This window comes from Pseudopodoces humilis, chromosome 2 (assembly GCF_049639895.1).
Source record: "Pseudopodoces humilis isolate 2021_Gansu_Grassland_sample_001 chromosome 2, ASM4963989v1, whole genome shotgun sequence".
NCBI lineage: Eukaryota > Metazoa > Chordata > Aves > Passeriformes > Paridae > Pseudopodoces > Pseudopodoces humilis.
The window spans coordinates 7,031,546-7,057,479 of record NC_142201.1 but is presented as its reverse complement, the minus strand read 5'-3'; the positions used below and the strand labels follow the sequence as shown (position 1 = coordinate 7,057,479).

Here is a 25,934-nt window from a genome sequence, read left to right as displayed (position 1 = left end):
GAAGCTGGAATTCCAGACCACTGTAGTGTATGCCATGGATCACAGAGGGGAATTCTGCCGTGCCTCGCAAGGGAGCTGTGCAGGTGCAGATGAGAAGTGGGACCATGAGAACCTCATGAGGTTCAACAAGGCAAAGTGCCAGGTTCTGCACCTGGGTCGGGGCAAACTCCAGGTCCTGGATTCACCCTTGTTCTTGCTGTACCTTCACCATAATTTTCTTGAAAGGGAAGCTTCCTGCTGATGTTGAGTGGGAAGAAATTTCAGCAGCTCTCACCACTGCTGATGGGGAGTTCCTGTTGGGCAGCTGAGGATGATCCTTCCTCTGCTGTGTCAAGGGGCTTGTCTCAAGGAGGGGACTTTCTCAAGCCTTGAAGGCAGCAGCTGCTCAGTCATGGGGTTGGTTCTGGTTGCTCTAAGTGAGGTTTGCAATGCGTCTGACACCTGCTGGTGAGAGGCAGCTCAGCCTTGCTCAGAAATTGCAGCGTAGGCTTTGCCCTCCGACGTCAAAAGCAGACTGGGAATGAGATCAAAGCTTTGGATCTTCCTGCTTATAGTCACGGGACAGATCCCAGTCTGTGTCCTGATCTGTGTGCCATGGGGGCTGCCTGGAAGCAGCAGAGACGCTCGTGGGGGAGGGAGGAGGGACGGCAGCTGTGTGTGCTGGCGCTGGTGCAGGCTGGCTGCTGACGCTTGCAGGCTGGCAGGAGGATGTGCTTGATCAGCTTTGTGGGTAGAGAAAATGTCCTGGATCAGTTCGTGCTGGCAGGAGACAAAGTGAGAAAAATACTGAGGCTCAAGTGGTGGATGTGAGTCTTTCTCTGTCTTTCCATTCAGAGCATTCCACTGCCCCCCCTGCTCACAAGGCACATACATATTTTTCTTTTGAACATCACTGAATTGATCCTCTCAGTACAGAAATTATCTGTTTCCTTCTCATAGTGAGGGTTATTTAGCCATTTAATCTGTGAGTGGCTGGTGTTGCCCTTTATTCCCATTATCCCCTTTGAAGTTCAAATTTGTGTTTCCTTGGACTGGGAGGTGAGGAAAACCTTGCGGTTATTGGGTGACACCTCCCACCCAACCTGAATTATCCTGTGGTGCTGCCCTCAGAATTAATCTGGAGTGGGTTGTACTTCTCCTTTTCTCCCAGCAGAAAGTTCCCTCTATGGTTCTGGAATCACTAAGGGGTCCTTGGAGTTCTGGCCTGGAATAGTGCTGGGCATGGGAGAGTGAGCAAAGCAGCAGCTAAAATGAATGTATTGATGGGTTTGGTTCTGTTGTCCTTGTACCTTGTGTCACCAGTGACTTTCAGAGCACATTTTCAGGTATGCTGTGAAGCTTACCTGTAGGATAATATGACAGCATTAACAGAGGAGCAGGCAGGAAAGAAACATGTTGAGGTTCTTGCAGATCAAAGTGGAAAAGAAGCAGCTAGGGAGTGAGGAAATAGGGATTTCAGTACAGTAGAGAAGGATGTCAGGCATGGCTGGGTGATTGCTGATGGGCAGGCATGGAGTGCATTAGTGTCAGAACATTCCTTCCCACGTCGCCTCAAGTTTCCACAGCCCAGCTGCTGCAGGATGCATATTTGCATTGTGAAGTGTCAGTAAACCAGGCTAGAGAGGAGCCAGGCTTCTCCTAGCCTACTTAAATAACATAGAACTACCTTCCTTTAGTGGGAGACACTAAAAATCCCAGAGATAGTCCTCAAAACCCTTTCATGTGATGGGAAATTAATTCACTTCAAATTCAACACTGTACAGCCAATAGTGTGCTTAATTTATGCTTAAATTTCTAACATTAATCTTTAATTTAGCCCAGTGCCTCTTCATCTAGCTGAGAGCTCAGCATCTCCTGACTGCTGTTTTGATTAAAGGTGCTGTTCTTCAAGGGCTGTATCCCCCTCACACTCTACAATCACACACAGCATATGGTTGCCCAGGGGAGCAGAGACAGACCTGTCTGCTCAGATTGCTCAGTCTGCTCAAAATTGACAGCCTGTGGATTGGAAACTGGATGTTCTATTAGTTTGGGAGCTGGGCTCTTTAACAGTCCTTCCTTTTTAACTGAGGATACTTCAGTTTGTCTTGGACAAGGATTTTGTACATTCAATTACAATCTTTCACTCTTCCCTTCCACTTTTCCTGTTTTGGTGTACAGTCATGTGTCATGGGTGTTACAGCTGCTCATGTGCTCCTGTGTGTTCCAATGGACTGAAGCAATTTCAGGGGAAATCTGAAGCCCCAGAGCACACAGGAGTGTAAGGCAGAGAACTGCTCAGCTCCCAGGCTCCAAACTTCTGTTTCATTGTCTCTCACCTTGTTGCCAGGTACTTTGGTTTTAACACCACAGAATTCCTGCATAAACTCTTTCTTGGACCATCTTTTCATACTTCATCTCACTTTGTCAGCTGTGGGTTATGTCTCCTTTACATTCTTTACCTCCTTTGCCCAAATGGGATCATAGAAATGTTAGGGTTGGGTGGGACCCTAAAGATCACTCAGTTCCTTGCTGTGGGCTAGAAACTTTCTACTAGACCAAATTGCCCAGAGCCCCATTCAGCCTGGCCTTGAACACTTCCAGATACAGGAATTGCACCTCTCTGGGCAAACCTCTCTGGGATCATCCCTCTGGAGGGTGCCAGTGTACATGCCAGCCACTCCTTACAATGGGCTCATGGGGTAACAGGAAACCTGGGGAAACTCGTAGGAAAGCAGGAACACAGTATCAGGACATCTGTTATGTCCTGCAGCCTTTTGCTCCATGTTTGTACAGCATCTAGGAAAGTAGCATCTTATCTGAATTGCCATGCAAATCCATAGGATTAGTCATGGGAGCAGGGAAGCTTAACTCTGTAATTCAGAGAGTGATGCTAATGAGAGCTTCTTAGAGAGGTTGTTTCATAGTGGTCTCTTAGGTCTTCTCTCCTGGTCTCACCTGTGAGCTGTGAGAGTGTGGCTGGCAAGCTGTAACCAGATGTTACAGGCCTGAGCTGGTGAAATTCCTGTCTGGGGGAATAAACAAGCAGTGTTTTATGCTTTGCTGTTGGAAATCCAGGGATTAGCTAAGGCTGTGTTTTAAACCTCCTCCATAAACAGACTCCAGCTGTGGCAGTCCTGGGATCTGAACCCTCTTGCTCCAAGCTGCAGTGCCAAATTAGAAACAGGCTTTTTCCTGGGCAGGCTTTGTCCTGAGACGATCTCTTGGTTTGTGAATGTGTTCTGACTTGGCAAAAACCCAGTTGTTTAAAATATTCGTGGAGCCAGCTGTGAGCCTGCAGACGCCCGTGGGGCGATGAGTGACCAGAGGAGCCACCAGTGGCCCCTGCAGAGTCACAGCCAGTGCTGGTGTCAGGGCTCGCAGCTCCAGCCCAGGACATTTATGAACACATAGCCCCTCATCTATCGCAGCTGAGAGATGGAGGTGCAGCTTCCTCCAGGATATAAAAGACGAAAGGAAATGAAATCCATTGTCAGCCTGGAATTGCCTTGCAGTATTTGCATTGCAGTCTTCTATGTACAAGGCTAAAATAGGACATGTCTATGTCTAGCTTAACAGGGGCAGAGTCCTCCAGTGACCTTCCTGGACTGTAAACCTCAGAGTGGATCATGGTATTCACAGGTATAGAATCAAATGTTTGGGCCAAAAGGCTTGCTGCCAATTTGCTGTGTAGGCCATTTGGTTAAATCTCAATATTTGACTTTATGGAAAAGAAAGGCCAGCCCTTACAACAAACCCCTGTGTAGCATATTTATGACAGCACAAGTTAGGCAGATGAATAACAGTATTTAGAGGAAATTTCTGTAAGCTGCTTAGTGGTTACAATAGCCAGTGCTGAATTACATGTGTCATTTGTCCAAGTGGAGTCACTGCTGCGTGCCCCTTTACCTCATACACGGCACCACAGATGCTGTGCCAGGATGGCTGGGTATTAATGATGCTCCTTCTCTTATTTAGGGACAATTATCTGCAACTTTCACTTGTCCTTTCATGTCAGTCCTAGGTGAAAGCACTGAGTTGCCCAGGCTTATCAGTGGATTAAAGCTGGCAAGAAAGTGAAAAAAAAACCCAACAATTTCTTCTTAGCTAGCTTATGATAGATAAAGGAACTCTGAAGTATTTCCATTTCTCCCCAAATAGGGAACTTCATATAGACTGTTTCCTGCCTTTCCTCTCAGAAGAATATGGTGTGGGAGGTCTCAGAAGTATTTGATTGTTTTTACTTAATCAGAAAGACAAGAGTCTTGGAGTCTTAATAGAGACATATTTTCCTCTAAATGCTTCTCAAAAATTTGAGTTACATTGGATTTAATGACACAGGAGTTTTAAAGGGGCTGAATAAATCACTACTTTTGCTTTTCCTCAAGTGACATGCTGGTGATAAAGCTTCTGTTAGAGACTTGGTAGACCTTTCAGGAAAAAAAACAGCATTAAAACCAGACTGAATTTACTGTGTTTAAAACACAGCAGTGGAAAACCATGCCTCAATTACATAAATGTTACTGTTCAGCACAAAAATGTCAAATGTGCATGAGGTTCTTGGAGACCTTGGTTATACTCAGTAAATATATTCAGTTACTAGTGGTAACTTGGAAGACATTTAGGAGCAGGGAAGAGAAGGATCACTGAGCAGAAAGCTGACAAGGGGTGCAGCTGTGCAAGCATGGCTTGGCTGGCAGGAGCTGCAGCATTAAGGCTCTGGTAGGTCACAGCACAGTTTGTTCTTTCTGATTTACGAGTCCCACACTTTGAGCATGTCCTGGCTTTGCTGTGTTGATGGCTTCGAGTGCCCAGGAGTGTGTGCCTATCTTATCAGGGATCTGTGTAGCACGAGTGTCAGTCATGGGGCAGCAACTCTGTGCACACACTGCTGCATTCTCACCTGCTCGAAAAGGCTTTTGCTTTGCAAAGTGCAGAGCCAGGGCTGTGTCACTGCCTTCCAAATGGGACCCTAGAGAGAGCAGTCAGCAGCTAGAAAGGACTCAAGAGGTTCTCATTGCTGTCTGCAGTTAGATCATGCTTGTGGTGCATTGCCACGTGAACATTGCACCCTGTATTTCCAGCTCAGCTCAGGTGCTGTTAAGCCAGGGAGGAGAATAAATAAAGCAATATGCTTGCATGTACTGTAAATACATCACATCCTGTTTATTGCATACAACTCCTCCCACCCTATTAATAAAACGTCCGTAAGGTTTCAAAGTGGAAAACTCAGCAGCTGCTGATGCAAAATGACAAGAGCAGAGTGATGGTGCTTTATACCACTCACAGATCAAGTCTGAAAGTTATTTACATGCACAAAGCTGTTTGCACAAGGCCTTACTCACTTTGGTGCATGAGATATCTGGCAGTGAAACAATTCAGTTGTGTTACAAAATTAAAAAGCCTTCTAAAGACTTAAGGCATTAAGTGCTCTTTGCGTGCTGCTGTATTACATTCATAAAATACCCAAGCCTGGCTCTAATGGGCTGTAAATGAACTCTTGGTGAAAAATATATCAAACTAAAACTACAGGCAGCCTGGGAGAATGCCTTCCAGGTTCCCCATAAAGACTTCATACCAATTAGCAAAGCCAGTCCCAGAGAGCACATAACAGGCTTTTTTCACTAGGCCTGGCAGATACTGGGATGTTACTTTATTTTTCACAATACCAGTATTTACACCAACTGTGGGCTTTAGTGAAAAGAAATGCAAGATTTTCTGTGAAAGCAAGGAAACGGTATTGTTTACAGGGGAAGATAAACAAAATTTCTACTACCAGGAAAATGGGAAGTCAGAGCTGTGTGGGCTGAATTCTGTCCTTATTTGGCTTTGGGGAATTATGTGATTTTATTCTATGACTCAGAGTTGTTTTTACAGCATTTGCGTCACCCAGATAAGTTGAATCTGCATAAGACCCAGCATGTTCCAAGAGAGAATATTTTGTTCTGTAATGTGAACTGGCTAGCAGGTGCTGACAGGTCTCATGTTTTGCATTATTACTATTATTATTATTATTATTATTATTATTATTATTATTATTATTATTATTATTATTTTGTTGTTGTCATTCAGGCATAAACTGTAGATGTCTCAGAGCTATCAGTTTATGTTACTGCAGCAAGTATGTGCAGTATCAGGGAAAATCCTAATACTTGGAGAATCATTTTACAAATCAGCAGCAGTGATTTCCATTTGCTTTCAGTTTGCCTCCTTTGACCTCTGTTCACATGTGGAAAAACACAGCCTGCGTAGGACATGGATAATGTAACTTCCCTGCTCAGTTCCACCCGGATCTCACCATGTTATTTTACTTTCAGAGCCTCACCCAATATAGGTGCCACAAATTAGTCACTGCCCTGAAGTGTAAATGCTTGTGTTTTTCCATCCAGGAGGGTGGTTAGAGAATTTGGCACATAATGCTGCAAGGAGTTGGCAGAACTGAAAGTAGGTGAGCTCAGACACTGGTCTGAGGAATGCAGCAAATCCAAATTTAGGGCTCTGGAGGCTGGATCACAAGTGCTGCAGCCCTGTGATACAAAGTGCTGATCTGATATTGGCTCGTTCTGCTTGTTCAGATGTGTTCGAGTGTTTCTGAGAAGTTATTTTTGTGCTGGCAGGCATTGTGAGAGATCAGGTGGTGTCTGCCCATGCGGCTCTGCCTTTCTGCAAGGCTGGAGATCATTTCTCTTCCTGCAGCTGGCACGGAGCTGTCATTAAAAGCATGACTGACATAAACACTGCTCTGGCTAATTAGACAGCAGTGAGGTTGCGTGCCTGCACCCAGCCTGGGGCATCTTGGTTGCCGTGGAAGAGCCTCTCCCCCATCCATTGCTCAGGACAGAGGAACAGCTTGGGCAAGGCTGAAATCCAAAGCAAAATGAGTTTGTTTTCTTTTTCCCAAGGGCAGGACACTCACCTTTCACTGCCTTCTTTGCTGGAGGGTGCTGGCACTGGACTTTGATTCCAGTTCACTGTTCTGGCCCAAGGGCACATTGTGGTGCTGAGGGCCATTCTTGTAAAGTGAACTTCCTTCTCTCTCACATAATAATTTTTCTTCTATTTTTTTTTTTTTTCTTTTTTTTAAACGGTGTTTTGCTAGTGGTCAGCTTTTGGCTTTTGCTTTTTGGTTGCTCAGATTATGTCAGGACAAAAGGGTGAGGCTCGACAAGGTGCAAGAATGTCTGCAGCCTGGGAGAGGGAGCACTGCAGTAATTCCTGTTCTCTGTCTCTCCCCTTGTGTCCAGAGGAGAAGAAAATGAAGCCTGACATGATTATCAGATAGCTCATTAACTGAATCCCATCAGAAGTGGTCACTCTGCAAATTCTTGGTGATTTAATTCCCCCATTTAATTAATTCCTCCTCTAGAAATTATCAGCTCACATTGGAGACAAATTACCTGTTAATTTTTCATTTAATAATTAGTGCTCTTCTAGGCCCTAGTTAAGCTTTCTTGCCTTATGTCAGATTTGATCAAAAGGAGACACCTGAGCCTTCTGATTTGTGTTAATGTGAACATTTCCCCTTTTATGTAGAGAGCACAGGTTAAGGCAGCGGTCTGACAATGCCCACAGCACCTCCTGGAGAGGTGGTTCCCTCCCTACTTCTGCTGGGGACTCTGCATGGGCCTGGGAGAGACCAGGGACAAAAACCCCACCCAAAAATAATTACAGTGCAAGACTGTGACCTTTGCAGCTTCTGCTGTGCTGGGGCTCAAAGTCTCTGAGCGTTGATTTTTTTATCTGCCTGAGTGTCACAAGGCTGGGGCAGTGGCCTCCGGAGGGGATGCAGTGTGAGGGCTGCAAGCGAGGGCTTTCATGGTGGATGGGGGAGCTTGGGCTCTGGTCCCTATCCCTGAGGCTGCTGCTGCATTTTATCTACAGATTTGTTCAGTGCAAAATGCAGAAGCTGCCCAGGAAACAGAAGGCGACGCTTCCCCCCGCCATCCCCCCCGGAAATGTTTGCAAATCCCATCTCCTGTTTCACTGTGTGTTTCTGCCAGAGGCTGCTGGCATTATTTATTCATTTTGCTGCACAGTGTCATGGTTTCAGCAGGAGAGGGGGATAGTTCCCTTTTGATCCCTGCTGGCCCGATGGCTTCTGTTGGTGGGGCACTTCTCTAGGGGAGGTGGTGGGGTGGGTTTGGCTCTCCTGCAGCTTGGGGCTGCTGCTCTTGGAGCTGCTTCTCATCAGGCAAGCTCTGAAAACCTGCTGCTTGCCCAGCCTGTGGCTGATTTCGCTGAGGTTAAGGGTTTGCCATGCTGCAGTTTGTCCTTGCACACTCCCAGGGCAGGGGAGGAAGGGCTCAATTCAGGCTGTGGGGGACAGTGCTCAGAGCAGGTGCTGGTGAGGCTGCAGGGCTGGGCTCCCTGCAGAAATCAGGGCTGGGAGCAGTGTCCCAGCGACACTTGACGGAGCCTGTTTGGACTGGGCTGGTTGTTCATGCACAGGAATGATGGATGAAAGGCAAACACCCCATAGACTTTGCCATGGAAAAGTGATAGGCATGTTCCAGGCTTGAAAAAAATAAAATGTTTAGATCTCCTACATGTGCTGCCTAGGTCTCACAAAACACTTCTGATCAAACATTCAGGTCCAGAACCTCTGGGGTATTTCAGCATCCGTGCTGCTGACATTCCTTGGCATATGCTTAATCCTTTTTACGTCTCTCAAGTGTGAACAGAGCCACCCAAACACAGGTGCTGCTGCCTGGCACAGCCCCAAATCTGCAGGGGTGGATATCAGGCAAGGTGTGTCCAGATCTGGACAAGCCAACCTCTCTGTACTGTGTCAGTGCCCTGCTGCTCATCCTGTTCCCTGGGATGCTGCTGCCCATTGAGTTGTGAGGGCCATGTGCTCTTCTCCACACCCTGAGCTGTAGCCTGTACAGCCTGGTGCTGTAGCCCTTTGAGACTCTCAAGCAACACACAGCCAGCTTGAGGCACTGGCAGGATCCCCCAGACTCCATGGGATGCTCTGTCAAGGCACCCACTGAGCATCTACTCCAAATAAAAGTCTGAGAGCATCCCAGCTTGGTGCTTTCATTCATTACTTCCACTGTCTGCTCTATTTTTTTTTGCAAATTTTAAGCTGCACCAATTGCAGCCCCAAGCAGTGAGGTTCCCTACCCAAGGGAAGCATTTCTGTGACACTGGTGAGTCCATCGCTCTGGTGAGAGAGACTGTAGAGGCTGTCACCAAGTGCGCCTGAGTGGCTGCTGTGAATGCTCAGAGTGCCAGGGAGGAAGAGGATGTTTTGGATGCCCCAGAAGTGCTGTCCTGTGTGTCCCACCAGCTCCTTCCCCCTCCCACACCCTCATGTACCAAATATGCCTTCCCTGTACAGCCCAGTAAGTCTCAGAGAAGTGTGAAACTGCTGCTGAAGTCAAAGGCAAATGATAAACATAGTGAGTAATTCTGGCTGGAACACAGGTTTTTTGAGGGCTGTTGTATCTTACAGAGCCCCAGTGTGATTTATTTTTAATGCTGAATGTCTGGCCCTCCATCACATTTCCCACACGTGTCATTTGCCCCCTCATTTTGTTTGTTTCCCACCATACAAGGAGGGCAGATACTCTCCATTATAACTCAAATTGGGCACAGTATCTCCAACAGCTTGTTGCAACACACTGGTGGCTACAGCCCAGCTGTTGTGGCACAGCTTCTCTGACAAGAGCACAGAGGGTTTCCTCTGCCTGCCTGCAGGTTCCCGTGAACCCAAGACAAACTGCATCCCTGGATGCACCCCAGAAATGGTTAAGGGAGGAGCAGGCTGCGGTGCTGCTGCTGTCAAGCTCACAGGAGTGGGGCTTTCTCTTCTTGTTGCCAGTTACTAGGATTGGGAGCCAGCTCTGATCCTGTCCAGGAGTGTAGTACTTGTACTTGCCCTGCTGCAGAGGAGCTGCATCCTCTGCCACCATCAATTTCATGTCCCAGAAAAGGGTGATGAACTCCTTGTCCCTCAGGTAATGAGGCCTTCTGCAGCTGGCAGGAAACAGAGTCTTCTGCATGAGCAGAAGTGGTGTGCTCCTGTGATCCATAAATACACCCCAACGTGGGGGATCTGCTGTCTTTGCCATGTCATGGCCATGGGGGCTTTTTCTGGTGAAGCCCAGGGTTGGTACGGAGGAGGAGGTATCAGCAGCCCATAAAAGCACAGGCAGGGAACGAGTGGGAAGCAGAGTATGTGGGTGTAAATGTAAGCTTATCTCCTGCAGTGGCTGCTCCCCTCCCACCCCCAAGCTCTGCTGGCTTTAATCATCTTAGATCTGTGCAAAAACTCTGCATACGTCAGGTGCAGGATGTTTGAGTGGCTGCATTACTGAGCTGGAGGATCTAAACCCCTTGCACATGGACTTTGTGGAGGTGACAGACAGCTCTGATGGCCACAGCTCCTGACCCCAGGGCAGCTCCTGACCCCAGGCACTGCTCCATCCCCCTCTGCTGTGCCCAGGAGCAGTGATGTGTTTCACATCTGGGCTTGATATATTCAGAGAATGCATGGCCACTGCATAATTAGTAAGGCACGATAAGTTCATTTAACAAATCTTCCAGATCATCTGTGAATGTATACTGCTCTAACCTCCAGTTTAATGTGCTGGTTATTGTGGTATTGAAGTTTATTCCTGATCCTGATTTTCCTCTTTTCCTGCCTGCCAGCATCTTTGACAGACAACAGAATTCTATTTTAGATCTGTACCAGGTAATTATGTTTGCTTGGCATGTTGCAGTGCTCCTTGTTACTTTGCATTCAGGAGTGTTAGTCAGGCAGGAGAAAGTGTCACGACAGGTGGAGTAAAAATCACAATCCAGCCCAGATATAGCCCCCCAGGTCTGGTCCTCCAAGAGTCCCAGGGCTTCTGGGTCATTCTCCCAAGTATTTGACCTGGCTGCAGAGCAGGATCCTGACAGAAATGCCTGAGTTAAGTGAAGACAGGTAAGGTGATAAACCTGCCCCAAATATTGACTCTGTACTGTGGGGAGAAGGTGGCACTGATCCTGTCCTGTAGGTGGGAGAAATTAATTATGATGAGGTAAATAAAGTGTCTGGTGAGTCCTGGGAGGGCTGTTGGCTTGGAAAAGGTATGGCTTGTTGTGCCTTTGGTGCAGAAAGACTGTTTGAAAAGGTGTTTGCAGAGCTGTGTGTAAGTTCATTGTGCATTGCCTCTATGTGGCTGTGGAGGAGATTTATCAGGATAAATGGACCCATGAGCACTAAGGGGGAACCACGCAGAACTTGCTGCCACCTCCTTGCCTTCCTTTCCCATTAGATCACAAGGACCTGCAGGGAGTCACTGCCTTGGGCAGCAGCCTGTGGAAAGCACGGCATGAGGACTTCAGCAGGACACAAGCAGCTTCCTTTTATTGTCCTGGGTGGGAGTGGGAGCTCCAGACAAACTTTACTAGAGAAACCCTGCCACTGAGTCACAAGGTGCAGAGAATCTTGCTTTTTAAACTTCTTGGAGAGAAGCCTGAAGGTGGCTGGATCCAGTCTTAGCCTCACACTGTCAACAATTGTAATTGTTGAGTAATTGTGACCTGTAGGATTTAAAGATGGCAAATCAGATATGTCTATATAAAAAAACCTGCTCATGATGACAAATGATTAGACAAAAGATTTTAATCAGAATTACTTACTACACAGACTAGAAGCTGAAACTACTAACAGTTATATAGTATAATGTAGTGCACTAAATTAAAGCAATTGTATTAAAGGTAACAAAAAGAAGCAGTTGCTAAGTAGACATTGATGTAACTCATCACACCAACACTCAGAGTGGGGAGGTCTCTTTCTCTTAACCTGGAGGAGCAACCTTGAGGGGCATCCCCACTCAAGGGGGAATCTCCACACACACTCCAGGAAGGGGTATCTCAGAAGAACCTCCTATGTGGAAAGTGGACTGGGTTTTTAGAGTGTAAAGGGGTTGACTGCCAGTCCTATGCCTCCAGGCCAGTTTAGCAACTTAGTGGCCAAAGGTTTGCCTTACTGTCAGGATGTTGATTTGGGGTCGGTGTGCCAGACTGATTTTTAGCATAACACAACACCAAAACAACACATAGCTCCCCTCTCAATCCAGCCTGATAGATTTGCAAATAAGACATTTTCCACTGAGTTGCTTGACCACATTCCAGGTCAAAGCATGAGGGGGTGTGGGGGGAAACATCCTGCCACAATTACACAGGATAGAAATGACCCCATAGTTGCACAGAGCAGAGCAGCTCCCCAGCTGCTGGGAAATGTGACATGAGCCCACGCTCCCCCAGGACTCCCTGGCTGTGCATGCCCACATCACTGGCACCCTCAGGTGCCACCTTCAGCAGGGAGGGCATGCTGGAAAGTCCAAGCGCTGCCAGTCTTGGATATCCCGATCTGCTGCGTGACGTGGGAGCTCCTCTGATGCACTCTGGACAGCAGTGATGCCCTGCTGCACATCAGGGCTGGAGGGAAGGCAGGGCTCCCCTCACCCTGCAGAGGAAGATGATGCAGCCCTGTTCAGGCTTCAACAGCAGCGTTTTTTTCCTGAACAGAGAACCCTGAGCATGGCTGCCCAGTTTTAGTCAAGGCCGAGTCACAGAGTGAATGTGGGAAACTTGGATTCAAATCCCTCTTCAGTTTTAGTTAGTACAGATCTGAGCCCAGCTTCCCTTCACTTCCCCAAGACTGCTCTGAGTATTGTGGAGAATTACCCAGCAGCCCAGATGATGTTGTTTTTCAGCACTGCATCCATACACATGTACTGCAGTGGGAAGCAGGAACTTGCTTCCATGGCAGACACCCAGCCCCTCACTGCAGAGCAGCCCTCACCGCTCCTTTCTTCTGGAAATGTTTGATTGGCTTGAGAGAGACATGAAACCACATCTGCAGGATGGGCGGGGAGAGACCTCGTGAGCTGATGTAAAATCCAGTGGCCTGGACAGACTTGGAGAGGATCTCTGTCCCGCCCTTGCCAAGCAGGGGGAGGATCTGACCCTGATGGAGCTACATGCCATCCCCAGGTCTCCCTGTCCTCTTCCTGTGGGGTGTGTGTGATGTCTTACGGGGCTGCTGGCAGAGGTTTGGGCTGACAGATGAGCAGCCCGTGGTTTGCTGTGCACTGCATCTGCTTCAGGCTGCCTACCCTAGAGTGTGCTGTTCCCTTTCAGAAAATGCTCCTGCTGCAGCTGCAGGCTCCCGGGCCTCTCCTGCAGCACGGCCTGGCCATGGGGCAGCACCTGGGCTGGGGCTGAGATCTGGTGCCCAGCTTGACCCTCTCCTCTTCCTGCTGTTTTATTGATTTTAATTCATCACTTTCCATGTGGTTAAGTGGCTTTTTGGTGGCTGTTTCTTGCCAAGTGCTGCTGCTGGCTGCCTTGTCTCATCCACAGCCTGGGTGGTGAAGAACCCTCCTGCAGGATTGCTCCTGCAGGCAGCTTACTGTGAGGCAGCTGCCAGCTGCTGTGTCCTTGGGCTGGCTTTGGGCATTGTGACATGCTCTCAGTCCACAGTCAAGGGTCCATCAGGAACCTGTCCCAGCTCTGAGATGGCAGCCCACATGTGTGTGGTGGGGATGTGGCTCAGGTGGGAGGGTGAATGGGGCTGGTTTGAGCTTGAGGCCCTCCTTGCTGAGGATCCACAGGGGGAACCTGTGGGGGGAACCTGTGGGGGGAACCACAGCAGCTCTTCTGTCCAAAGCGTGTCTTGAAGTTGGTCTTCTGCAGGGGTGGGACCAGGAGGAGGCAGGCTGACAAGGACACAGCACGGAAGCCTGAGGAAGCTCTGGAATCCAATGCCTGAGCGAAGTTTGGTGGCCTCAGTCTACACAAAAATGAAACCCCTGCTTGCAGATGGAGATCTGTCCTCTCTTCTGAGCAAGGGAGAGCTCTTCAGCCCCTTGCTCTCAAAGTTGGCCCCTCAGCTGCTTCTGCGTCTCCTGTGAGCAGCCACATCAGACATGTACCAAGTGCTATTTCTGCAAACCGCAGCACGGCCACACTGGTCCGTCCTGTCTGCTCACAGCTCTGCAATCCCACCATGGGACACCTGCTCCCTGCCCCAAGCTCACCCCAGCCAGGACTGTGTGTGCCCATCCTGGGAGCAGCCCGGTCCCACAGGCAGTGCTGACAACAGGAGCTCTGCTGAGGAGTGCTGAGGTGGCTTCTTCAAAGGTCACCCTGGTGATTAGGAGCACAGGAAAGGTTCAGATGTGTGACACAGCTGTGGCTGTGAGAAGAGGGGAAGTATGCATCATGCTGTGACCGCTGTTACACGAGCTCAGGAAACCAGAGCCTGGGGAAGGTGGACAGGCTCAGGTGCTCTATGGAACGAGGACCTCACACCCAGCACTGATCCCATGCAAGCAGCTGATAGAGATAAAAACCAGGGAGTGAAGATGTTCAGCCACCAGAGTCAGGCAAGCAAGCAGCTCTGCTCCTTCACTGCTCTGAGGAAGGCAACACCTGGCTAGAAGTGTCTGAATGTGCAGTGCCTGGGCTCCAGCCAATCCAGCACTGGTGTCACCAAAGCTGCACATCCTTGGCTGTCTTATCATCCTCTGTTAGAGAAAGTGAGCCCTGCTGAGGGCCACAGTGGTTCCCATAGCTAAGTGGCTAAAGTGGGTGAGATGAGACCTCTCACCTCCAGTTAGGTAAATTGAGTCCCACCAGCTGTTCTTGAACAAACTTGGTAAATAATGGGAATATTTTAATCTGCAAGAAGTAGTCCCCAGAGACAATTTTAAATCATATCAATGTATATTAGAGATAGGAGCTACCTACAGATCCTTAAGTGATGATCACATGAAATGCCCCTGGTCATGAAGAAATGGGCTTTTAGAAGGAATCTTTGCACCAAGTCTGCACAGGATTGCCCTGCAAGGCAGACTTGTCCTCACTGCCAGATGGTGAAGATATGCCAAGGTTTATGTTCCCACAGCACACACCTCTGGAACAGAGTGGGCTCCTTCAATCAGGACTCAATTCTCCAAATTCTTTTAGTGGAAGATCAGATATAAACATCTACTGATTTTTTTTTTTCAGTGGCAGCATATCTCTGCAGCTTTCTGGTCTTGTCTCCACAGAGAGACACTGATCTCTGGCTTCTCTGAGTTCCCAGAGATTAAAAAGAGCAGGATAGATCATGAGGAGGAACTCCTGGTGGCAAAAAAATTTAACAGCACAGAGCTGCAGTAGCACAGTCTGTAGCTTCTGAGTCTACTTCCAGCCTGGCAGCCACAGCACCTTCCCAACACCGAGCACCTGTAGTGTGCTCAACCCTCAGCATTAACCAGCCGTGAGTCATGCTCTAAATAATGCTGAGATGTGGTTTAGAGCCCAAGTTTGTTTCTTTAGAGAATACACACTGGTCTCCTTTATGTTTTCCTACCTAAAGTGACTAGAAACGTCTCCTTTTCAGGCCTCCTTCTCACACTGTCATGCCCTTTCGGTGCCAAGGGTTATCAGGAAATGAGTCAGGAGTCTCCAGCAGTTCACAAGGGCACTAGGTGCCCTGCTTGGTGCACCTGCAGTGCTCTGCTGGAGCCGCTCACGGGGCGACGCTCCCTGGCTTTCCTAGAAATTGGGACCTCATTTGCCTGCCAGTGCCAGCTCCCCAGCTCCCCCAGCACATGCTGAGATGTTAATGTCTTCTCTGTGCCGGGGGCTGCAGCTGTGCAAGGCTCCTGCCCATGGATGGTGCAGAGAGGTAGAGTGCCGTGAGCTGTGGAGCTGCTGCTGCTGCTGCTGGGCAGGAGGAGCTCCGGGTGTGCCAGCACAGTGTGCCTGGTGAGGCTGGGCTGGGAGGGCTCCTGATGGGGCAGGACACGGCCTCTTCCAGCTGTTTTACCTCCAGCCATGGTAGAAAATCCAGGGTGGGGCTGGGCCAGCTGCAGTCGCTGAAGTTGTGTGTGTGGGCTGGATGCTGATGGCACAGCTGCTGTCAGAAGCTCCCGCAGGAGCAAATACTGTCTGTGCTGGTCTCTGGTGAGGCTGCCTGCTGTAGCAGCTCTCTGAGAAGTGCTCCCTCCCTGCCAGCTTTCCTCCAGCTGCGGCAGCATCGCCTCATCAGCACGGCGGCTGCTGATGCCCCAGCGGGCACCTACTGCCACTGCAAAAAGGGGCTGCTGAGGTGCTCTCAGCTCCAGGTTATCAAACACGCCAGTCCTCAGCCCATCAGCCCCCACCCACCCGCTGTGCATAGCAGAGGTTCCCAGTGCCCTTCACTGGGAATGATTTGTCGGTCCTGCAAGCTGCTCCTCTGAGGGAGGTGGTTCTGCTGATCACAGAAACACTTCCCGAGGCTCAGTGGTCCCTCATGTCCCACCCCTCCAGCCCTAATATGGGCACATGGAAGAAGAGCAGCGAGGCACAGGGGACCCCCAAAATCTCAGAGGAATGTGGTGTCCTAGTGCAGAGCATCCCATCCCCGTGAGCAGGTTTGGTGTTGCTGTGTGAAGCTGCTCAGACACCAGTTTGTCCCCAAATCCCGCACACCCTCCTCCCCCTTGCTGCCTCCCCCTTGCTGACACGAGAGACATGATTCCTGGTACCCCTGATAAGGCTCTTGCAGATATTGGGGAAGAAAGGAGTGGGAATAGCACTTCCTCCTCCTCCTCCTCTCTCAGTTTCTTCATGGCTGAAAGGTCAGTGATCTGCTTTCTGTGATCAGGTAGGTTGTGGCTTCCTGGCATTCTCATGGGAACCAGGGCTTCCAGGGCAAACATCAGCTGCCCCAGCACCAGGGAGGACCCAGCTGGAGCTGGGTCTGTCACCACAAGGTCTCCAGCAGCTTCAGCTCTGTGCTGGAGGCTGCAACGTGCCCGTCTGTGGCTTTGCAAATCTCTTTCCTCCTCTGCAAAACAGCGCGGTGCAAAGCACTGAAGTGCAAAGCTGGAGGGTTTATTACAGCAGGTGGTGGGGAAAGGCTTAAAACCTAAAATTCAGCTAAAATCTGTGCTCTGTGGGTCACCCCCCACCTTCCAACCTGCCCCCAGCACAGCCTGCTTACACACTGTTGGGGACAGACAAATTTCCTGAGGTGCCAGCCAGATGCCTGAAGACTGAGAGAAAGCTAAACCAAAATAAACCTGATGTAGCTGGGTGCTTTAATTTGCAGGAAGTGCTGTGCAGCAGCAGGCTGGTTCCCAGCTGAATCTTTCTTGCTGCATCAAGCATAAATTCATCAGGTATTCCATTTCCTGGGAAAAAAAAAAAAATAAAGCAGAATAATTCACTTGGAAATAAAGAGTGGAGCTATTTTTCCCTCTGACATGGTGAATGCAATTACCCAAGGCATGGGAGGCTGAGATAACTCACTTATTCAGCCCCCACTCTCCAAAGAAACCATCATCATTCTGTCAGAAAAGGCTTTAAACTCAAATTCACATCCTGAATGCTAAAACATCACCACATACAGAAGCCATCCTTATGATTTCCATGCACCAGCTGCTGCATCACAAGGAAAACACACTCATAGGCCAGAATTTATTATTGTCAAGGCCATACACACAGTGCAAGCTCCCTGTGTCTGCTGACCCTTTTCCCAATGCTGTTGGTATCTCCTTGTCCTTCAGGAGCAATTCCTAGTGAAGCAAAGCCCACTGGCACTCTGTTAGTACTGTGTGAGCCATGCTGGGGCTGGGAAAATGTGCATGGGGGTTGAGAGTCTCAAGCTGTGTCTGTTTGGAGAGCTCAGTGCAGGCAAGCCATAAGCCTGTGATTGCCCCCAAATTTAATTCCATTTAGGCAGCACTCTCCCACCTCTTCTGCCATTACATAATGGGGAGTGAAGTAATGACTTTAAGCAATGCTGTTTGAGTGGCAGCAGTCCAATCCTGGACTGTATTTTTTTTTTTAATGGTGGGGGGAGAGCAGGTTGGCAGAGGGGAGGAAGCATCCGTTTGGTTTGTCTGCAATCCCTGTTTCGCTTTGGGAGCTTTAGAGGACAGGCACATTCTTCCATCTCCGCTAATCCTCCTCTGATACAGAGGATTTTCCTGCCATTAAATGATAGCTTGTGAGAAAAAAATGCCAACTTTTCAGAGACTGGCTCGTGTGGCTAAGGGCAGCCTTATGAGCAGGAGGGAGGACACAGCCACTGCCTGGCCAGGTAAGCCACACGTCTGGGTGATTTCTGTTGGGAATTTTGGTTTCCACTCTTTGATGGTTATGCTCCTCTGTACCAGCACCTGTTTCCTGGGGGTAGAGCCAGTCTCTTACTGTTGGTGATCCTTTCCCACCTCAGATGACAGGAATCTGCCTTTGGCTTGGCTTCTGGGAAGGACGTGGATGAGCTCCTGAAAAGCAGTGGCACAAAGCTGCAGGATTCCCTGAGAAGGTCAGTGGTGGAAGAAAGATCCTCACCAGGAAGGTGCTGGGGATTTCTTCAGTTTGAAAGTGTGTGAGAGAAGAGCATTTTCCTTCATCTTCCTTTCTAAACATAGATCTTTTTTGTGGAAAAATGATGCAGGGAAATTACAGAGGATGAAACCCATCTCTAGTATTCCTGTGTGCTTTTAGATCCCTCAAGTTTGCTTGCCAGACCTGAAATGCCTGAAAATAATCAAGGTAATGTTTGCCATCATTCTAAATGGTGAGTATACTCTTATTCTGCATTATCCAGTAGTGGATTAGACAGATCATTTGGAAAGGTGGCGATTAAATATTCAATTATCGCAATCATTGTCTCTTTACCCTTCTTAAGACTCTTCCTTTTTTGTTTCTTTTCCTTTGGTCTCTCACTCTGTCTTCCATATACTGAGTTAGTGTAGTATTTAAAAGAGCAAAAGATATCATCCATGGGAGGAAATTTTTTTATTCTTTAATGTCATAAATATTTTTGACCTTACTGCTCTATTTCACCCTTTTGCTCAAACACGTCGTATTTGAGTGCTCAAATGTGTCACTGAGTTGCTGAAAGTTTCCAGCTGCTGCCCTGTCTGTGAACATCCTTTTTTAGGGAAGGGGAAGGAATAAGGTGGGAAAGATGGGAATGTTTCAGGCTACACTGACCAGAGGAGATCTTGTCAACGGGAAGAGCTGATCTCTTTTGCCTTGAGCAACAGCTCTCCTGAGGGTTTGGTAGGGTTCAGGTGGAGGATTTTTTTCAACTTCCTTTCCAGGATTGCCCACAAAAGCTGCATTGCTGAGGGGTTTCCCTGAGCTACTGTTGCTGGGGGGATATTTTCTCATTGAATGGTCCTCACCCTCTTGCTTTCCACATCCAGCACGTTGCAAGGGTGCACTTGTAAATTGAGATCTTAGAAGTCTGCTATGAATTGCCACAAGCAGAAGACCCAGATTTGGCACTAGTGTATAAGGAAAACAGGATGGATGTGTCTTGGGGGCAGACATTTCCTTTATTGAGTGATTAGGGAATAAGCAGGGGGGGAAGGAGGGGATTTGATTATCAGCAGGCTCATTCCTACACTGCCCACCATGTGTACAGCAGTGTGGGTGGAGGTCTGCTCTGAAGGCCAGGGATGTGACTGAGCTTGGGGCAGCTGGAGCTGAGCATGGAGCTTGCTCAGGACAGCCTCACCTATAGCTCAGCCTATGCACAAATGCCCCTCTGGATGTCACCCTGAACCCACACAAGGCTCCCTACCAGCAGCAACACTTGCATCCATCATTTTCCAGACAACCAACTGCAGTCAGACATTTGGGAACAGGCAAATCCTTAATCTGTCTGGCCCTCAGTTTATGTAACTGCCTAGCAAAAACAACATATGCCCCTGTTGGCACGCAGAGGATGGACTGGTGCAGAGGGGAGCAAACGAAGCAGCCCCTGGGCAGGCTGCACAAAGAAAGAGCAATCTGAGATCAGCATATTGTTCCCCTTCTTGTCCTTAGACTCCAGCTGTTGTCAGGGGGACTGGAGGGGACTTTCCTATAGCTGTGGCTGTTAGATAAGGGCATGGGAAAGAGAGGAAGAGCAGACAAACAAAATGACAAGCTGTCTAAAATCCTTTCTACCTCCCAGAGTCCTTCACTATCATTTATCCTTGAAGTGATGTTGTTCTGCTAATTCTGCAGTCACAATAGTGTGCCCCGTCATCATGAGACTTGAATTTTGATGAAGAGGCCACAGCTCATCCTTTTGTGATGCTCTCTCTGTGCATCTAAATACCTTTCCTACATGCAATAACCAGAATGGTTTGAACTGACCCAGGCTCCAGGGCAGCTCCTGGGTTGATGCCCTTCAGCAGGGACCTGACCAACAACTGGTTTTGCAAGTCTCCTTTACACAGGCAGTGCAAACTCCTAAATACGGTCCCATGCATGTTGTCTTTAGAAAGGATGGAAGAAAAGCAGAGCAATTGTAGCCCAAACTGTTGTTTGTCCTGTACATTAAAGCCTTAAGGCCCGCAAAAATAAAACTTGATGCTTGCTGAAGCTGATTCTTCCAGGCATATTACCTCACAAGTCTGTCTTATTGAAAATGCCCATGGGAATACAGCTGTGGTGGGCAATCCCTGTGCTGCAAACCACAGGGAGAGGCAGCCCAGCTGTTGGCAGCTTCCCCCTCTAGACACTCAGCAGGAATATGGAGGAAACCCCCCTGATCCCAGCAGCACAGTAATAGAGGTGTCTGTTTGGGAAAGCTGTTGGTATCTCATGTTTTGCTGGAAAAAAAGAAGAAAAGGATTATGTTTGTATGGGAGCTAATAAACTGCAGCAGAAAACCAGTCAGCAGCAATAGCACCACTTTGTGCTTGTGACTGCATGGAGATCTTCGGTGTGGCTGCTCATTTTGTTGAGGAGGAGGTAGGATGTGTCTGGGAGAGCAATTAAAAAAACTGCCTTCAGTTCTTCCTCTCTAAAGAGTTTATTTTCATGGAATCAGGAAAAGGATTGTGCTGTAAGGGACCCAAAAGGGATCATCTCATTCCAAGCCCCCTGCCATGAGCAGGGACATCTTCTACTATCCCAGATTTCTCAGAGGTTCATCCAACCTGGCCTTGAACACAGGCAGGGTTGGGGCATCCACAGCTTCTCTGGGTACCCTGTGCCAGGGCCTCACCACCCTCACAGTGAAGAGTTTCTTCCATATATCTAACCTAAATTTCCTCTCTTTCAGAGGGGAAAACCATTTTGCACTAAAAAAACCAAACCACTTTTCAGATTTTTTTTTTGACTGGATGTTTTTTCTCTGCAAAAAAGCATGTCTGTGGAGGCTGATGTCTCCTTTTGTTCCTTTTGGTTCTTCTCTCATTTCTCCCAAGAGCTGCCTTCTCTTCCTTGTTGTTCACCCACCTGTGTGGGACTAACCTGGGAGGAAAGAACAGCCTTGCACCTCCCACGTCAGGCTGATAAAGGACAGAGTGGCTGCTCCCATCAAACAAATGACATTATGGTGACTGTCTCAAGAACTGGCAAAGCAGCAAAAACTGTGCTGGAGATGCAGAGTTTCTCATCTATGATGAGATGACAAAGCCAGCATTTGAACAATATCTCTCAGTTTGTTTTTACTCATGCTGTTGTACCAGTACACAGTAGGAATGTGTTTTCAAACACTTCATTGCATCTCCTTGAGAGCTGAGTTCCCCTTCCAGTGCTGCACCAGCTCATGGCTCTGGTGGAGAAACAGTAGGTTGAAATAAAAGGGAAGGGAAAGGAAAGGAAAGGAAAGGAAAGGAAAGGAAAGGAAAGGAAAGGAAAGGAAAGGAAAGGAAAGGAAAGGAAAGGAAAGGAAAGGAAAGGAAAGGAAAGGAAAGGAAAGGAAAGGAAAGGAAAGGAAAGGAAAGGAAAGGAAAGGAAAGGAAAGGAAGAAGGAAAGGAAAGGAAAGGAAAGGAAAGGAAAGGAAAGGAAAGGAAAGGAAAGGAAAGGAAAGGAAAGGAAAGGAAAGGAAAGGAAAGGAAAGGAAAGGAAAGGAAAGGAAAGGAAAGGAAAGGAAAGGAAAGGAAAGGAAAGGAAAGGAAAGGAAAGGAAAGGAAAGGAAAGGAAAGGAAAGGAAAGGAAAGGAAAGGAAAGGAAAGGAAAGGAAAGGAAAGGAAAGGAAAGGAAAGGAAAGGAAAGGAAAGGAAAGGAAAGGAAAGGAAAGGAAAGGAAAGGAAAGGAAAGGAAAGGAAAGGGAAGGGGAAGGGAAGGGGAAGGGGAAGGGGAAGGGGAAGGGGAAGGGGAAGGGAATGGGGAAGGGAAAGGGGAAGGGAAAGGGGAAGGGAAAGGGAAAGGGGAAGGGAAAGGGGAAGGGAAAGGGGAAGCAAAAGGGGAAGGGAAAGGGGAAGGGAAAGGGGAAGGGAAAGGGGAAGGGAAAGGGAAAGGAAAGGAAAAGGAAAGGAAAAGGAAAGGAAAGAAGGATGAATTTGACACACTTTGGGCTATTAATTGATCTCCCCTGCCCATTGGCAGACTCAGCATACACTGCCCTCCCGTTTTCCAGACCCAGGAATGCTGTAACCCACCCAGAGCTGCTGGCATTCAATTCATTTCTGCCTGGTCCTTGGCCAAACCATGTACCTATCGGGCAGCAGAGAGACCCCAACAGAGACACTTGAGAAATACTGAATTCTAGGTGAGCCCCCTCTTGGGGACAGGAATTAATCAGAGATTATGTTCTAGGTGACATGTATTCTCAGCAGGTTTAGAAACCCTGGAAGATTTGTAGGGATTTTACACAAGAGCTCCTCAGTCAGCACTGGTGTACAGGTGGCAATTAGCTTGGCTAGAGGGGATGAAAAGACAGTGTAATTTCTTTTTGCTGCTGTGACTAATTTGCTAATGATGCATTCTTTTCTCTCCTGCCCCGCCTCTGTGGGGATGGCAGTGATCCTTTGGGTCCCACAGGTCCATGGGGTGTGGGCCTGTGTGCGCTCCTGCCCTCCCAGCTGTGTGTGCACGCCGGAGAGGAGCTGCTCCGTGCTCTGTGACCGTGCTGGGCTGGGGCAGATCCCCAGCGAGTTCCCCTGCGAAGCCTCTTCCATCAACCTGGATAAAAACAGCATCAAGTTCCTGTCCGAGAGGGCCTTTGGGACACTGCCTTCCCTCAAGTCCCTGTCTCTCAACCACAACAACATCTCCTTCATCACTCCAGGGGCGTTCAAGGGGCTGCCCAGCCTGACGGAGCTGAAGATGGCCCACAACGAGTACATTCGCTATCTCCACACTCGGACCTTCACCGCGCTCCGGCGCCTCGTGAGGCTGGACCTGGCTGACTGCAACCTCTTCAACATCCCAGACAGGATCTTCATCGAGCTGCCTGCTCTGCAGGAGCTGTTCTGCTTCCAGAACAACTTCCGAAGGATCCCAGGTGCCATCAGGGGCATGGAGAACTTGACCCATGTGTACCTGGAGAGAAATAGGATCGAAGCGGTGGCCTATAACTCCCTGCAGGGCCTGACTAAGCTGAAATACCTGAATCTGCAGGACAACAAGATAAATGTCATCCATGAGCGAGCTTTTCAGGGCTGTCAGAGGATGGAGTACCTGTACCTGAATGACAACTTGATCAGTGAGCTTCCAGAAAACTCCTTTGATGGCCTGAGGCGCCTGAAGATGCTCAACCTGGGGGGGAATTTTCTCAGGAACATTTCCAACACCTGGTTCCGGGACTTGGGGGAGCTGGAGTTCCTCTACCTGGACCGCAACAGGATCAGCTACATCGAGGAAGGGGCTTTTGAGAACCTCACCAGCCTGGTGGCGCTGCACTTGAACAGCAACAACTTGACCACGCTGCCCTTCTCGGTGTTCGAGCCCGTGTACTTCCTGGGGCGCCTGTACCTCTTCCGCAACCCCTGGGAGTGCGACTGCCGCATCGAGTGGCTCAAGGAGTGGATGGAGAACTACAGGCTCGTCAGGGATATTCCGTGTGCCTCCCCCTCCTCCGTGGCTGGCACTGATCTGACGGACGTGCTCTTCGAGAGGTCTCCCGAGGGTTACTGCCTCGACCCGGTGGAGCTGAACATCACGTCCGAGGGGCCGGCCCCGAGCGAGGAGCCTTGGTCCACCACAGAGAGCAAGTTCAACAGCCTTATCTCCAAACTCTTGCTCCAGATGGGCCTTCCCGAAGAGGTGGCAAATGCCACTGAGGTGTACAGTAACACCACGCAGCCGGACGGACAGACTGAAGGGGTCTCTTCTGGCATGGGGGAAGAAAGAACCAAGGCTGACTCCTCCTCCTTGTACCTCCCAGCACTTTTTACAGTGATTGTTCTGCTGTGCATATAGTCCAAGGGCTGGATGGAGCAGGGGTTCTGCTTAAGCATTTAGACCCTGCACCTACTTAGTCATGAGAGAAAAGTTTTACTGCGAGCCTCCGATACATAATGGGCTCCAAACTCTTCCAGGCTGGGTTTGTTGGATCTGGCTCCAGATTCCCCTGGGAGCTGGTGAAATCTGGGTCCCACTCTGGGTGACAAACCTGCCCTGTGGGTGCCCCAGAGCCTCCTGGATACTCAGAGGGAAATGAGCAGCACTAATACTGAATTTTGCCTAGAGATGTGTGATGTTCCCTGCTGGGAATGGAGGGAAGAGGGCGTCTCTCTGTGGGGTGTTTGTTCCACCAGGCCAACTCGTGAGAGCAAGATGTTCCATGGTGACTCAGCTTCGTGAGAGCGAGATGAGGCCGCAAAACCGGACCCCTCTTCATGTCCTGACAGACACCCACACCCACACCCACGGCAGATGCTGCTGAACAATGGGAAACCATTCCTGATTTCCCCCCTCGGGTGCAGGAGGGAGCAGGGCAGTCCTGGTGACATCCAGGGATGCAGCACTGGGCCTCATGGGAAGGAGGAAAGTGCCTGGAGAGGCACCTGCCCCAGGCAGGTCTGGGATGGGCACAGTATTCTGGCAGTGACCCCCGGCAGGATTTTGATCCTTTCTCCCCCCCCGTTATCCTGGCACCGGTGCGGGAGAACCAGATGGACCCGTGTTTGTCCAAACAGTCCCCTCTGAGGCAAAGCTACTTAAACTTAACCTACTTATTCCCATCATTTCAATGTGTTTATTTTTTCAGTGAATATATTGTTTCAAGGAATAAGTTTTTTTTATTTGTAGGTTGTTTCATGGCATGGCAGCAGGGGCAGAGCATGGTGATGACAAATGCAACCAGGCCCTATGAAATATTTTGTATTTCCACCACTAATATGTACCATGTAGTGTGTCATATTATGCCATACTGATAATCTTCTTTTATACAGCATTTTAAGTGTTTTATCTTTGAAATCTTCAATGAAAGCTGCTAATATATCTGCTAATACCAGAAAGAATGATGTTTTATGTATCAAAGCATATTAATAAAATAATTTGATATTTTACTCACAAAAATAAATTAACTGCTCAAACCTAGTTGGTTTTTTTTGAGATCCTTGACCAACTCTGGTGATTTTTTTTTTTTTGTAGGCTGCTCAAATGGGTGCACATGAGTGTCCTTTCATGGCCTAGAGCAAACGACAACCTATTTATTGCAACATAAGTACTTTCACTTAGAACTTGACCATGCTTACGTTTGTGTTAAGCAACAACACTTGAAAATATAAGTGACTATATAGAAATACACTTCTGTCCAAAAAGATCTACTGCTTTCTAATTAGTGCCAGAGATTTCCAGAGGAAAGCTGAGTACAGGGAAAACCAAGCCTTCCCTGCTGCAATGGCTTCTCAGTTATCTGTAGCTCGACCACAGTTTCCCCAGGGAATCAAAATGCCAGATGGTTTGATAAATGCCTATTTGACCTATTCCGTGAACTAAATTCAATGAGTTAGGATTTCCAGGCTATTTATGAATCCATTAATCTTCTTAAGTGCTAAATTCATCTGTGTATTATAAGAGGCTGTTTTTCAAACCTAGTCCAGCCCAGTGATGTGGAGGCATATTAGGTTAAGGATGCCTTTACAGGAGCACTATTTCATCCTGTCAGGGGGTTTATCAATAGGGCTGGCACAGATGGTAGGACACAAATGGTTGTATTTCACTTCCTATAAGTACAGATGCCTCATGAGTGAATTGTCTTTATAACCCACATATTCATTTGCCATGTTGGGGC

At 48.5% G+C, this 25,934-nt stretch overlaps 1 protein-coding gene across 3 annotated transcripts; it reads left to right on the top strand.

The window, feature by feature from the left end:
• The first annotated feature begins 4,625 nt into the window (after window positions 1–4,625).
• Window positions 4,626–25,140, top strand: NYX (nyctalopin). 3 transcript variants are annotated; one of them, XM_088051569.1, is made up of 4 exons: window positions 4,626–4,701; window positions 18,194–18,286; window positions 18,469–18,541; window positions 22,716–25,140. In XM_088051569.1, the coding sequence occupies exons 3-4, from the start codon at window positions 18,520–18,522 to the stop codon at window positions 24,113–24,115; spliced, it is 1,422 nt and encodes a 473-aa protein (XP_087907695.1). In that variant the 5' UTR covers window positions 4,626–4,701; window positions 18,194–18,286; window positions 18,469–18,519; the 3' UTR covers window positions 24,116–25,140. The 3 variants fall into 3 exon arrangements, with proteins under 3 accessions (XP_087907695.1, XP_087907696.1, XP_005526662.2); XM_088051570.1 differs by lacking the exon at window positions 4,626–4,701 and adding an exon at window positions 17,981–18,058 and having other exon boundaries at window positions 18,469–18,516; XM_005526605.3 differs by lacking the exon at window positions 4,626–4,701 and adding an exon at window positions 17,981–18,058.
• Window positions 25,141–25,934: the final 794 nt, after the last annotated feature.

Excerpts from the sequence above, each read along its gene's own strand:
- NYX (XM_088051569.1), top strand. The coding sequence starts at position 18,520 with ATGTTTGCCATCATTCTAAATG. Across the intron at positions 18,542-22,715 it reads GTTTGCCATCATTCTAAATG|TGATCCTTTGGGTCCCACAG; the intron begins GTGAGTATACTC and ends TGGGGATGGCAG.